Genomic DNA, 15,967 nt, shown 5'->3' with positions numbered 1-15,967 from the left:
TGGTCAGCCACGCATGGTTGATCGTAGGGTTGATAATCTTTTTTCACCAACCGAATGTCCTACGTTCTGACGGCATGACAGAGATGAGCGTCGGGTGTCACGATTGGTATGTCAGCAACGACGTGCAACAGTTGCATAGCTCACCTACCAGTACAAAAGCAGTGCGGTTCGACCCATTTCCCCATGCACCATACGTCGTACATTGCTTCGCTTGGGATTCCACAGCTACAGACCAACAAAGTACCCATGAAGACAACGCCTTGTATTGGCCAAGGAACATGGGCAATGGACCCTCAATGTTGAGGGTTCATTGAGGGCCGAGTTCGCATTTGGCATAAACGGCATGAAGCACTATCCTCTGGTTGCACAGCTAGGGTTCAACAGGCCAGTGGAAGTGATGTCATGGTCTAGGGAGCTTTTCCTTAGCACGTTCTAAGTCCGTTTGGTTTTCGTGCTACAAACACTGAATGGTGATCGCTACAAGGACCTGTTATCCGACCATGTCCATCTACATCTGCAGGAGGTCTTCCCCGACCACCGTGCCATCTTTCAACAGGACAATGCACCTTGTCATCGGGCTGGTACAACTACCGAGTGGTTGGAGGAACACGACAACGAATTCACCACATTGCCTTTTTCCCCAAACTCCCCATGAGTGGGAAATGCTAGAAATGGGTGTGAGAGCTGCTGATCCCCACGGAATGAGCGTGAACTGACCGAATTACTGCAGCGGACATGGGTTGAGTTACGCATGGAGAATGGATGTTCCTAGGCGTCTGCGAGCTGTGATTGCACAGAGATTGGACCAACGCGTTATTAAGTAGGTGTTTCTAATGCAAAGTAATGTACTCCACTGAGTGAATCCATTCTGTGAAAAACAGAATGGACTCATTTGTGGAATGAATCTATCTCTTAGATGTTCCACAGAGGGAATCCATTCTGTAGTGTAAATCCAAGCTCAAAACTTAGATTTGTGTTACAGTATATTTAATTAGTTATACTAAAACATTGATTTATACTCGGAGCTAAAAGATATTCAAAGTTTTGGTATTGTGAAGTAATTTATTTGACTTATAGGTACGTACCGATATCATGTACTTTTTTTTTTATCTGTTGTAGAAAGAAGGCCATTGCACAACATATGAACTGTGTGCGAGACCACCAAAACGTGCTGTTGCATGTACGTACGACGGTCCTCCAAAACCATTAGTAGGAGAAAATGAACTCAAACTTTTCAGAGATTTGTGTCCTGATGTCGACAACGGTGAGTATTTTTTTTTAATGTTATGCCAATTCCATTATGAAAGGTTGGAAAACCTATCACACTTGTAACGGTAGGAGTAGAATAACATAGATAATTCAGAAAGCCTATTCTAGACAACAATCGTGGAAGATTTTTAAACCACTTCAAGCCTGCAATAAGCAAGGAGGTAGCGGTCTCCCACCAGACGATGAACATCACACTCCACCTGAATGCTTTCACAAAAATCCACGCCTGAGTGAAATTCGAACGAATTAGATACTCCTTTCAGCATTTATTTAATCCATTGGAATGGCCCTGTATATATTTTATAATGCATGATAATATCATCATCATCATCATCGGAGCATCCGTAGCTCAGTCGGTATAGACAAAGTCCTTTGGTTGGAAAGACCTGAATTCAATTCACGTCTCTGACGCGAGGAATCTTTATCTGGTCTCTTTCGGCTAAAGGTGAGTTAACTGGTCTCATATAGAGGTAGAGAGTTTTTTCACCTGGAAACTCGGATATTTCATTCCTGATAAGTAAACCGACACCTCGAACACACACACGGGTTTACAGTCATAATTATATATATATATGTTAAAAAATACCAAATAATTTTAAACCTGGTTTTACTCCATTTCCTAAGTAACAGACAAACAAGTCAAGTTTGTGCCTGCAAGTGATGCAAGTCTAGCTGATCCTACAGGTAGTGCAAGACCAAGGCAACTCCTGGTAAAAGTAAAATAAGCTCTGATCGCTAATCTTAATATTTACCCTTAATGCCAAAACACATCTCCAAGGAGGAGATGTATGCTGTTTTGTATTAAAGGCAAGGGGCCACTACCCAGACCGGTTTCGACCTTTATTGAGGTCTCATCAGTGGGAGCCAGGCTAGAAATACCAAGATTTAGTAATACAGAGCTTATAAGTATTTTACCAGAACAAGTTACCATAAGGTGTTTTAACCTTATTAAATAAAAATCTCTGGAGGAGATATAAATGTAGAAAGTATTTTACCTTGGGTATAATAAATGTTATGCCACCTTTACCACGAGTTGCCTTGGTCTTGCACTACCTGTAGGATCAGCTAGACTTGCATCACTTGCAGGCGCAAACTTGACTTGTTTGTCTGTTTGCTTACTTGGGAAATGGAGTAAAACCAGGTTTAAAATTACTTGGTATTTTTTAACATTTATTATACCCAAGGTAAAATACTTTCTATATATATATAGAAAGTATTTTATATATATATATATAAAAATATATATATAGAAATATATTAAATATATCCTTATTAAAAGGGAACCCCATACGATAAATGAAATCATCAGTTAACGCCTTTTATTGCCTTACAGAGAATGGACGAGGCCATTTGAATCCTATATAACTTTTGTAGGCTGAGTGAACAGTTCAGTCTCCACCGGTATATATATATATTATTATTATTATTATTCATAACTGTGCAACATTTTCGATTTTTTTTAATTTATTGCCTATCTAAATTATTGTGTTTGCATAACTAAATCACCAAAATTAATTTTTTTGGCGTCGGCTTGGTTGGCCGAGTGCAAGTTCGAATCCCGCCAAGGGCATGGATGTTTATGATTGTCCTACTGACCAGTTACTATATATACTGCTGTGACCTGTGTCCTGGTGAAGTATGCCTTGGATGTCTTGGCGCCATAAAAATCGAATTTAAAAAAAATCTTTTTTTGTCAATTACTACATCGGGAAGAGTTAATGAGAATAGAATTCATATAATCGGAGACCTAACAAAAATATCTGGCGATTTTATAGAATGTTGTAGTGAAAAAATTAATCTGACATTTTACAAAACTTGACATTTTTTCAGAACTTATTATTTATAATAATTACACATACTATTTTACCACTCTAACCATGCAGAGAATAACAAAGATAAAGTAACTGGGTTAAAAAAAAACTCCCTAATAAATAAATAAAATACAAAATCATTGCAAACAACACTACATATCCCACATAAAAAAAGTCATTTCCAAACCCTTTTTACCAACAATCCCGGAATAAACACAAAACTAAACTATGGACATCAAAACTTACAGACATCGTGACCCATCCCGTTCCTGAATGAACTTTAAGTATCAACCTGAGAAAATACTGCACACTTTGAATGTCCAAATTACAGCCTGTATGATTCATCGCCACAAGGGGAAACTTGTGATTTTTGTACGAATCCATAATCCGTGATGTTACACCAAAAGGTTGAGAAGAATCATAAATAGCTTACATAAAATGGTCTTCTAATGTTAATGGTAATAAAAAGTGTGCTCAAGAATTAACAAGTGACCCATACTGCTTCTCATATACTAGCCACTGAATTAGAAACTTTTATTTAATACCGTGTTGGACATCCTTTAGCCTGAATTACAACACATATGCGGTTTGCCATGGATTGCATCTACGTTTACAACAAACAGGCGTTCACCAAGCAGCTCTTTAATTTGACTTTGGCTTATATTTGACGGAAGAGAATTTTGCTTCCGGATCTGCTTTTCTGACATGTCCCATGCAATCTCCAGGGGTTCGGATCCGGGATTTGTAGTGGTCATAGAAGATCGTGGAAGGTGCTGTCATGCTCACTGAATTCCTGCTGAATAGTTATTCCAACAAGTCAACATTGAAGGATGCACTTGATCGGCAACAAGGTTCTGATATTCGTTGGACATCCAACCTTCCATCAATATCAGGGGAGCTATTCCATACAGTATCAACAGAACATGTCCCCACACCATGACACCACTTCCAGAATCTTGAGTTGTGCTTACAAGGTAACCTGGGTTCATTGCTTCATGGGAAGCCGCCAAACTCTCTGCCTACTGTCGGTATAGAACAAGATGTACCGTGACTTGTTGAGCCACATGGCTTTTTCCAGTGTCCGGTCACTGTGTTTTTGACACCACCATAGATGAACTTTTCGGTTTTTCGCAGAAATCAGTGTCTTCCGTATAGGCATGCGACTGCCAACAGATCCTATTCAATTCTCTGTGCATAGTTCGGTGGGTATGGGTCGGGATAGCTTTCATTAAATGCTTTGGTCAATTTCTGCAGAGAGTAGTTCTGTTTGTCTGTACATCTTTCCCAGGGCGATCACGTTCCTGATAGACTATCTTAAAACCACAGTTACGCTTCTTAGACAAGCAATGTAGGTTATTTTTCCACTGACTAAACACCCGAGATATCTCACCTTTTGAAAAAGCAGTCAGCTCTGCTGTTTTCAAATTCGTGCTACAGCCAGATGGGCACTCACAATAAGCCCGTTATCGATCCACACTGTTGATGATTACTGACCAGTAGCACTCATAAATAGTTTGCGTAGAACATGTAGTGACGCATGCGACCACCACATGCTGCGTAAATGATGTTTACGTATATTTGCATAAAGGTTTCTAATTCAGCGGTCGGTATGTGTACACTGTTATACTTAACTGGCATCTGTCCCAATATATGGGCGCAAGAATGCATTCCAATAAAGGTTTAAAGTTTGCAATAACCACTGATCTATTCCTTCTCACTTAATTCCTTTTTAACACAACGAAGTGAGTCATCCACAGTCGACTTCTTCACTAGGACCCAGAAGTTAATCAGTGACCACCAGTATGGATTCTGCCAATTTAAGTTCACGCCAGATTTGCATTGCGGGTAGATACTCGTCATGCAACGTTTGAAGAAGCTTGTGATATTGTTATTGACATTTCCAGACCATATAATCAGGTCTAGCATTGTTCTCCAAATCATTATTCCTTTAATCTACCTTTCTCTATAATCTCATAACCAGCTTTACTTTCTAGAGAATTACCATCCTCTGTGGCGAATGGCTTCCGCTCTTCGCAATTCCACGCTAATGTAAAATGCTCCATTCTATTCCATACGATCTTGCTCTTATACATAAATGACCTTGCACTGATCAATAATCATGTTTATAGATCTGCATTCCATTCCTCCCACTCATCTGATAAATTCTGTAGTACTTAAAAACTCCAAGCTTCAAACTCAACTGTGCTTTAAACATAGACCCTCGTGCTATTCTTCGATGAAATGAGGTGATTATAATCGAGTTATCTTCAGTGATACCAAAACAGCTTCTCATTTTTTCATGCAAAAATGATCTCAGTTCACCTTCCCTCATCCTTGATAATCAACAAATCATCTGGGTTATCAGGTCTGTTTCTCGAATTGACATTTAGCTCTAGAATTTCGTGGCAAAATCAGCAAAAATCAGCTGCTTTCCTCAGCTTCCAGAAACCTGACATCCGCTCAAGGTGCTACTTTTCATCTGCTAAGCTACTAATTCTGAACAAATCCGAAATCATAATAGTAATCTACTAGTCATAAAATGAGAAAAGCAATCTAATGATTATTCGTTCTCTCACTCGCCTACTTCGATCACTGTTGCATAAACGGTCTGTTCAGCTTTGTCTCTTCTACAAATACCTTCATGGATGCTGCTTCGGTGAACTGGCATCCTTTATTGCTATGCTTTCCACCAAACCTGTTAAAATGCGAAAAGCTCTTCAATATCCTTTTACAGCCGCTCTCTAAATTCAGTGAACTTTCCCCCCACCCTTTCTTTTATCATTCCAGCTATCTCTGTTTTCTGTAATTTCCTCGAAGTTTCCCCAACAACTATAACATTAAGTTCATTCTCGGTCTATTGCTTAACTCTTGCTTACAGACGACATCGGTGCTATACACTCTCGTATGTGGAATACGAGACTGACAACCTCTCGTATGTAGAATATAACTCACTGAAAATATAATACTCGCATTTTTGTTACTTTGTCTATACCATAGGTTCCCAAAGTGGGCGGTACCTCCCCCCAGTGGGCGCTGAAGCTTTCTAGGGGGGCTATAGTGGGATCGGAAGCATTTAGGGGCGTTCAGGCGGTCTAGGGGTCGGTGACTCTTTATAGAAGAAATGAATAATATATATTTAAAAATTAATTATTTTCGTGATTTTGCGATTAGATAATCATTTAAAATTTAAATATTGCATTTTAATTCATCTTATGCCCGTCTTACACGATCAATTTTTTTATCAATTTTCTATTTCAATTATTTAATCATTTGAAAATTTACTATATCAGATAGAAATAGATGTCAATTTTCTGTCAATGAGAAAATAGAGCATGTATATATGTGTGTATAATAAGTTATGTTTACAGTCGCAAATATATTCGTTATATTTCATTTCAAAATATATATAAAATATATAAAACCACTTTTCTAATTGATTTGTACAAAAATAAACCCAATTTTATATAATTTAATATTATGGGGGCGTTAATATTAATGGCGGGCGTTACGAAATTTATGTCTTGCAATGTGGGCGGTGGCCCGAAAAAGTTTGGGAACCTATCTATGGTCTATACTATGCTTCGCTCCCACCATACTATTGCCTTTAGTGACTTCAAGTATAATATGTAGGCTAAGAACGTCACCATTACAAACAGACAAAATAATATTATAATCCTTTTATACTGTCGTATTTTTTTGTTACATTGTCTATACTATGCGTCGCTCCCACAGTAGTGACTTCAAGTATACGAGAATGGTCTGAAAAGTTCTCGGCCTCTACCATAGATGGCAACACTATCGGCAAGATTTTTTGTCATAAGCATCCATGTGAAATTGCAAGTCATTCTATCAAGTAGTTTGTTTTATACATCTGTCTGAAACAAAAACATTCTTTGTATCCCTTGAAATGGATAAAATTGAGTATCGTACGGTTATAAAATTCTTTGTAAAAGAAGGTTCAACGCCAAAAGAAATTCATTCGAAGTTCATAACAGTTTATGGGCACTCTTCTCCTTCATTTTCGACAATTAAGAAATTAGCTGCGGAATTTTAACGTGGCCGTACCAGCCTTGAAGATGATCCACGTGAAGGACGTCCAAAAAGTGTAAACAACACCAGAAGTCATTGATCAAGTGCACGATGTGGTATTGGATGACCGGCGAGTCAAAGTATGTGAAATTGTTGAGACTATAGGCATTTCAAAAGAACGTGTAGGATATATTTTGCATGAAGAATTCAAATGAAAAAGCTTTGCGCAAGATGGGTGCGCGCCTGCTCACAGCTATCAAAAACTCACTCCCATGAAAATCTCTGAACAGTGCTTTTAGCGTTTAACAAGAATAAAACTGATTTTGTGCGTCGATTTATTACTATGGATGAGACTTGGATTCACCATTACACACCAGAATCCAAACAGCAGTGAAAACAGTGGCCAGAAGCCGGTTGTTCAGCGCTAAAGAAGACAAAGTCGGTTCCATCAGCAGGGAAAGGCCATAGCCAGTAACGTCGACGGGGTGTAACATAGAGGCAGCTTGCCTCACGATGCGGCTTAATAAGGGCGCATGTTCAGCCAGTATTGCGGTAGCAAGTGCGGAAAGAAGTTTTTCCGAGCTTAAACTGATTAAAAATTATTTGTGAACAGCAGTGACCCAAGAAAGATTACGGTAGTTGGTCTAGCAACTATATCAATAGAGGCGGACATAGCTTATAATTTAAATTTAGAAGAGCTTGTAAACAGTTTTATTGTGCGATATCCCCGTAGAGCAAACATTTAATTAATATTATTATGTAATCGTTTTGCATTAATGTCTCTCTTGAAATAAAAACAACATAACAATTGGAGATTTTCTTATATTTTTGTCTTATAATCCATCAGGAGCGATATTTAATTGTTTGCCTCAGGACACGATCTAATCTGGCGACGACCCTGGTCATGGCATCGGTGTTTTGGGATGCTAAAAGTATTTTGTTTATTAATTATCTTGAAAAAGGTAAAACAATAACCGGGGAACATTATTCCGATCTTTTAAGCAGACTAGACGAAGCAATTCGTGAGAAAATACTCGGTTTTCAGAAAGAAAAAAAATCATCTTTCATCAGGACAATGCACCTGCCTACAAAGGTGTTTTGGCAATGGAAAATTAAGGGATCTGCACTATGAGTTGTTGGAACATCCACCCTATTTCCCAGATTTGGCTCCCTCTGACTTCTATCTCTTCCCAAAAATAAAACTCTTCCTCGCAGTTCAGCGCTTTTTCTTTTTTTTTTTTCCCGAATCAAGTGGTGATTGGAGGAATATTTTGCAGATCTTTCTGAGAACCACTACAGGGACGGGATAATGGCGCCAGAGTAAATGTATTAGTCTTAAGAGAGATCATGTTGAAAACTAAAAATAATTTTTAACTTATAAATTCATTTTTTCATTGTTAGGCCGAGAACTTTTCAGACCACCCTCGTAATATGTAGGTTAAGGACGTCACCATTAGAACCAGACGAAATAATATTATAATCATTTTCTACTGTCGGAACAAACGGAAATTCGGCTGAAATCAATGAGAATACAAGGGAACTGCAAAATAATACTAAAAGGAAACAATGGGAACAAAAGGAACAATTGCTGCATTTGTGCTTCACTTTAAGTCAAGTTAGGCTATCAGTTGTTACCTTAATTCCCAAGTGCCTTTAAATATTTAATGCTAAATTCTTTGCGTTGTGTTGTGTTGTGTTGTGCGCGTGCGCGTGAGATTTGCGGTATTCCTAAGAAAGAGCCCGTTTACAATGTTCCCAAAATTCAAGAAAGAGTCAGTAGTTTTCAGACTCATTTCGATTAAATGTTTGAATTTTTTACTCAATGTTATTTATTCCCGAATCTAGTTGTTCAGATTAAAAAAAAAAATTGTTACAGTATGTATGAATTTGTAAAATAGCTAACATTTACTTTAGTATATCCATGAAAATGTTTACTTTCCTTATTTCATTGATTTCCTTTTAGCCTAAATAACGCAAGCAATTCTTCAAGAGTCATCGAAATTCATGATACATGAAATACGAGTTTTCACTCTATTCCGAATTTCCTGAGACATAGCTATGCAACGAAACCACAAGCATTATGCTAATTATCATTATCATAGTACAATTGTGTGCTTTGAATAAAAGTTACGCAACATTCATTCACTGTTCATGCCAAGGAATGTATTTACTGTCATGCTTGCTATGAAATGTGTGCGCATGCATCATTTACCTTTAGTGGCGGTGTTTGTGTTATGTTGATCATAATTTCATTAATTCCAAGACAGATAAAACTATGTATATATAACATGATTAGGCGTAATTTCAAACGAGACTAGAATGAATTGTTTAATTTCTTATTGTTTCTTTTTGGTATTCTTTAGGTGCAAGTAATCCCCTACTCTGTTGCGATTTCGAGCAAGTTCAGCAATTGAACAGAAGTTTTCATCTTATAGGTTCACTGGGACTTGCAAAATGTCCATCGTGCATGCATAACTTTCAAAAAATGTTTTGTTCTATCATGTGTTCTCCACATCAGTCACTTTTCACAAATGTAACTGAAGCATCTACATACTTTACCGATCCAGATATAACGGATGCTGATGGCAGCATAAAGGAGGCTGTAGTGGAAATGGAGATCTTTATCGACAAGGAGTAAGTTTCAAAATGAACTCTTCTTATTTCCTTTATTGCAATGTTAAGTAGAAAGACTCGTAGAAAGACATACGGAAGCATTCTTTGAAGGAATCGGTTTAGAATCCAACCCGTAACGAAAACATGTTTGCAATGCACACGCATGGATCATTGTAGATTCTGCAAATATGGCCCTTTAGTTTAAAACAGGCCTGAATTCGATTGTCAACTCTCCATTTCTCTAAAATAATTATGTCTCCTCATAGAAGTAGCATTTTCACCCTACTAAAGAGACAAACCAACTTGAGATTATACAGCGAAACTCGCGAACTGTGGGTCCAAAGAGACCTGAATGCAAAGTACTCGTAGTAGTTAAACATATTTATCATCTCGGAAAGAAGCATTTCTTTCTAAAATGAGCATTTTGGGGACAGTAAAGTACAGGAATCTTGAATAGAAATGAGCCTGAACAAAAAAAAAAAAAAAAAAAAAAAAAAAATCGGAAAGGGAAATGAAAACCAACCATAAAAAAAAAAAAAAAAATCAGCTAACGCCTTTTTATTCCCGTATACGGGAGTAGGCGGGGCCATTTAGCCCTATCTAACTTTTGGAGACTGAGTGGGCAGTTCAATCTCCACTGGTACCCAATCAGAGACAGATGGCCCAAGGCTATCACTAATTAAGCGGTACGCAGTGAAGAGAGACGGCTCAAATGTGCCGCCATCTCGTGGTCCCTAATCCTACCACAATATATTTAATGTCTGAAATAATGTGGGTTCTACGGTCGATTTTCTTGAGTTTACAGGACGAAAAACCCGAGTTTCCGGGAGGAAAAACCTGCTTGCCCGTGCCAGAGATCGACTAACTCGGGAACCGGTCGAAAAAAGGCTTAGAAAAATTTCCTCTAGTCGCCGACTAGACTCGAAACCAAGCCTTCCTTCGTGCGGCCAAGCGCGATGGTGTGCAAACGCCACATCCACTGAGCTACACAGGCTACAGAAAACCAACCATCATGTTAGAAATTTGAGAAGAAAAAATAAAATAAATAATTTCTTAATAAGCGATTGTTTTAATCCCCCAATAGTATCATTTTAATCCATCTCTTCATTTCATTTTGAACGAATGAACCTATTTAGTAACCAATGAATTATAATTTATAAGGTGATCGTGCAGTATTCATACCCTTATACCTTATACGCGTTTTCGAATACCAAGATAAACACTGATCCAAAATGCTACACCCAGATACTTATAATATATAAAATTAATTTATAAAATCGATCTATTAAGGGCTCACAGGATTATCAACACTAACTGCCGATAAGAACCACACTTCGCAATGTAACAGTTATTTGACATAAGAAAAAGAATATACAATGCTGCAGTACATATTATTATTATTATTATTATTCATACGTATCAAGGATTTAGGCCTAGCATGGCCTGTCCGGCCTTAGAAGTCATCGTTGAATCGTTTAAGAGGACGTCCTGGTTTTCTTTTTCCTAATGGCTTTCCTAATTATTATTATTCTTATTATTATTATTATATTATATATTAGATATATACAAAAAAATAAAATAATAAAATAAAAAATTATTATTATTATTATGATAATACAGGCATCTGATCTTAACAGTTGATTCTGTGATCTTAAATGCATTTTCCCAAGGCCGGCCTGGTTGGCCGAGTGATTAGCGTATCCACTCCCCACCCAAAAGGCTGCAGGTTCGAATCCCGTCGGGTATGGATGTTTGTGATTATCTGTTAAAATACTAGTGGTAGTGGTGGTGAGCGGTAGATGGCGTTCGTGTAGATGATGATGGTAGTTGCGATTCGTTATAGTTGGTGGATTGAGTCAGATGGAGACAGATGTAGAGTAGGTGCCCTCCCTCGATGAGTCTTTGGACTCCCTGGAGGTTTAAAGATAAGAGAAAGTTGTTCAATTTCTTTTATATATATGTATATTTACATATATATATAATATATAGCATTAATACACACACACACACACATATATATATAGCATTATATATATTATGATATGATATATATAATGCTATAGCATTATAGCATTATATATATCATATATATAGCATTAACACACACACACACACACACACACATATATATATATGTGTGTGTGTGTGTGTGTGTGTGTGTGTGTGTGTGTGTGTGTGTGTGTGTTAATGCTCTGTAAGATGATAAATAAACGTTATTACAAAAAAAAAATTATTCACACTCATTCATAAATCTCCGAACAAAAATTCTAGTTAATGGGTGTTAAACTGATAACCATTCGCCCCGATTCTGCTCCTCCATATACCACTTTTTGATATCTGTCCAGCAGCCACCCTTTTATCAACTTAACCAGTGTCATATCCAATCCCATTTGTTCTAATTTCAGTAAGAGAGTTCCATGTGGTATTCTGTCAAATGCCTTTGCAAAATCCAGAAAAATCATATACTATTTCCTTTGTCCAACTCAGCTGTTACCTCTATTATAAAAAATTAGTAAATTACTAAGGCATGACCGACCCTTCACAAATCCATTTTGACCCTCATACAGTATCACATTTTTATCTACCCATTCTTGAATTCTCTTTTTTACCAATTTTCTAGTACTTTTACCTTCACGCCTGAAATACTGATTGGTCTATAATTTGCTACTATAGTCTTAAACCTTCCTTATGCAAAGGAATAATGTTGTCCTCTTTCCACTTCCTTGGAACTCTACCAGAGCTGAGACTTAAATTAAACAGCTTAGTCAAAGGCATTGACAGTTCCATTGCACATTCTCGCAAAACCCTAACTGGTATCCCGTCTAATCCCACAGCTGTATTTACATTGAGATTCTGCAATATCCTGAGAACCTCCAATTCATCCACCTCTGTTCCCAGGAAGATATATGCTTACAAAGTGGTCACTCAGTAACTCAACTATTTAACCGCTTCTGTCTCCTCGTGACCATCAGCACTCAAGGTTAATCTTCCATAGCCATTCTTCCTCTTATTTGCCACATAACGAAAGAACTCTGGGATTTCCTTTAGCCTCCTCGGCTAAATTCTTCTCATTATCTGATTTCGCCTTTCTTGCCATGCTGGTCACCTTTCTTGCCTGAGAGCCTTGCACTGTTCATGAGTTTGCTGGTCACCTTTCTCTTTATATACCCTCCACAGCATTTTCTTCTTCTGCAGCTCATCCTTAATGATATTACTCATCCATCTAACTCCTACCCAATTAACCCTCCTTACCCTAGGTATACAATTTAATATTGGTTCCTCTAGATGACCCTTAACTGTATTCCACACACTACTAACATCCTTACCCTGCAGTGTTTTATGTCACGGTACAGATTTAAGCTTTTTCCTAAGCATGTCATTACCTCATACCTTGTAGTTCCATAAATACCCCCTTCTTGATAAAATATTTCTCATGTTTTACAGTCTCTCATGTCAAGACTGCATGGTCACTTTCACCAATTGGAGGCAATGTTGTCACCTTGGTTACGGGTAGCTCTTCTGATCCTATTACCAGGTCCAATACTCTCCCACCCCTAGTCCCCTCCATCATATGCTGCCTTAAGTAATTATCTCTCAGCATGTATTTCAATTATATTTCCTTTCTGCCATGTGATCTTTCTTCCCTCCAGTCTATATCTCCAAAGTTGAAGTCCCCCATAATAATCACTCGACCTATATTCATTGTACTAATTTGACGATGCATGTCTTCCAGGTCATCTGTGGAATTCTCTGGCCTATAGCAACAATCAACTGTATATTTTGTCTTATTGGTTTTAATCTCACACCAGATTTCTTCAGATGAACAGCCATCCTCCTGCCTGTCTCTTATTCGTTTTGGTTGCAATTCATCTGCTATTCCCCCATCCTAATTTCTCTATTTTTCGTAAAAATATTAAATCCTTCACATTCAATTCCTGTAATTACATCATCTGCTGTTAGCCAAGTCTCACTAATGCCTATAACGTTTGCCAAGGTTGCACTAAAACCAATGCCCAAAACTCCTCCCTCTTGTTCCTGATACTTCTGACATTAGTATATAGAAACTGCAGCATCCCTTTATGCCCCCAACCACCTTTAGTTCCTGAATTGACTACCCTATTCATTATTTTTGCTTGAGAGACTAGATTCCGGTGCACTCTTATCAGTTTGCCTCTATCACAGCATGGTAGGAACCTTACAATCATCACCTTCTCACTCTTCAGTTTTGCCTCTTCTAACAACTCCTTTACATCCTCCCTCATAGAATACTTCTCGGCTCTCAAGTCATTTGTGCCAACCAAGACAATCAGTTCCTTCGCCGTACCTTGCATCCAGATGGCTTGACTAATATCGTGAATTTTTGCCAGGAAGCATTATTTTTTTAAGAGCAGAAACGATAAAACTTCACTATTATTTGAATGCATCTCACAAGACATTAAAATAATTTGAAAATGATCTGAAACATACAGGCATGATTTCTCAATAAAGCAAAAGATGGAGCCAATGAACCTACAAATTTTTTCTACTAATTTTCTAAAATCTGCTGCTTCCTTCTTTCGCGGATTCACTGTTGAAAATGCAGATTATATTTTCTTTTCCCCTGCTTGTGTTTTAGCAAATTTATTCCAAAGGAATAAGGTTGATATCGCCTTCACTGCTGTGAAGTTTACTGAGTCATATACCCATTTTCTTTTTATGTTCTACATTATTGCTAGCTACCATTTTCTACTGCATCTTATTAATGGTTTAACATCGGATCACTTGATGCACTTCTTATATCCCAAAAGAGTGTCTAAGTGCTGAATTTAAATTTTCTGTTAGATAACTTAGCATTTATTTCTTAGTTGGAAATATTTAGAATTAATTTTTAAGTAATAATATTATTATTATGTGTTATAGATTTAGAGATGGAGTATTTACATCCTGCAAGAATGTCACGACTCCGTTCTCAAAGAATACTGTAATTAGCATGTTGTGCGGTCCTTGGGGCAAAAATTGTACTGCTGAGACTTGGTTCAAATACTTGGATGTCGATGGCGATTTTCTGCCATTTGGATCAAATTTGGAGTTTATCACAAACACTTCTGGTTACTCGCACCAAGGAATTGTCCCATTGAACGAATCGACAGCAAAGTGAGTAGCATTTTCTTAAATTACTTTCACAGCGCCTTAAACTTCAGTGACCTCTCTTCTACTAATAATCCCTCCTGCTCCATTCACCTTCGCGTGACCATTTTCTTAAATATTTGAGTCAATTTTAGGAGAGATCATTCTGCTTCACCTCCTATGTTCTTCCTTAGATAGAATCTTTGTTTATTTATTTATTTATTTTTACAGTATTGTTTATTGCACCATACATCTAACCAAACACGTGATTTCTGTTGTAGAGTTTATATTCACATTTTAGGTTACATTTCCAACACCCAAACCAATGCGTACTCCAGTTTTATTGTTGTGATACAGAATTTGTTTGTGAATCATAAGCATGCACATTCTCAGTTTTCGGTTCACTACAAATATTCAGTCCAGAAGGTTAAGTAAATAATGTTATATAAATATGCATATTAATAATAATAATGAGTTTTACTCTTTTTTCCACATACATATTTACAATGATTCATTTAAAGTGCTAAGAGATCTTTTTTATTTTAATGATATTGGCTATGGAATAATTTTATTTAAATATATATATATATATATCGCATTTTATCTATTATATATATATATATAATAATATATATATAATATATATATATATCAATAATAAAAAATTTATTAATAGCACTTTATTACCTCTCAAATGAATACATGCATATTACATAAAATTTAAGCAATAATACACGTATAAGTTCTTATATGAGCTTCGTTCAGATTCCAATTTATATCCTTATAATTTGCTCAGTGTACGATTCATATAACCAGGGCTGACGTTACCATTTAGGCAAACTAGGCAACCGCCTAGGGTGCAAGCCATGAAGGGGTGCAAAACTTTCAAAATTTTGCAAAATTGAAGGCAAGAAAAATTAAAATTTGATTTTCATATATTATACATATTGTATATTACTTTGTATATTATTAATAAAGCATGCCAAAATAATTTTTATTTTTTATATTTTAAATTTCATTTAAAAAAATATCTAACTTGTCAAATAAGGGGCGCACTTGTAAACTTTGCCTAGGGTGCAAAATAACCTGGCACCGACAGTGCATATAACAGAATAATAACAATTACAGTAATGGTTTCC

General features: G+C 36.9%; 1 protein-coding gene across 3 annotated transcripts in view; it reads left to right on the top strand.

Moving 5' to 3' along the window:
• The window catches only part of LOC150094654 (NPC intracellular cholesterol transporter 1-like), a 56,490-nt gene that overhangs the window by 36,980 nt on the left and 3,543 nt on the right, over positions 1 to 15,967 (top strand). For all 3 annotated transcript variants that reach the window (XM_090411057.1, XM_090411058.1, XM_090411056.1), the window contains exons 2-4: positions 1,120 to 1,264; positions 9,473 to 9,743; positions 14,622 to 14,855. In XM_090411057.1, coding sequence (XP_090267183.1) covers positions 1,120 to 1,264; positions 9,473 to 9,743; positions 14,622 to 14,855 — 650 coding nt within the window. The remainder of the gene's footprint in view (positions 1 to 1,119; positions 1,265 to 9,472; positions 9,744 to 14,621; positions 14,856 to 15,967) is intronic.

Source organism: Typopeltis vanoorti, chromosome 21, assembly GCF_054136105.1.
Source record: "Typopeltis vanoorti isolate ZY-2024b chromosome 21, IOZ_Tvanoo_1.0, whole genome shotgun sequence".
NCBI lineage: Eukaryota > Metazoa > Arthropoda > Arachnida > Uropygi > Thelyphonidae > Typopeltis > Typopeltis vanoorti.
This window is presented reverse-complemented; position numbering and strand designations above follow the sequence as displayed.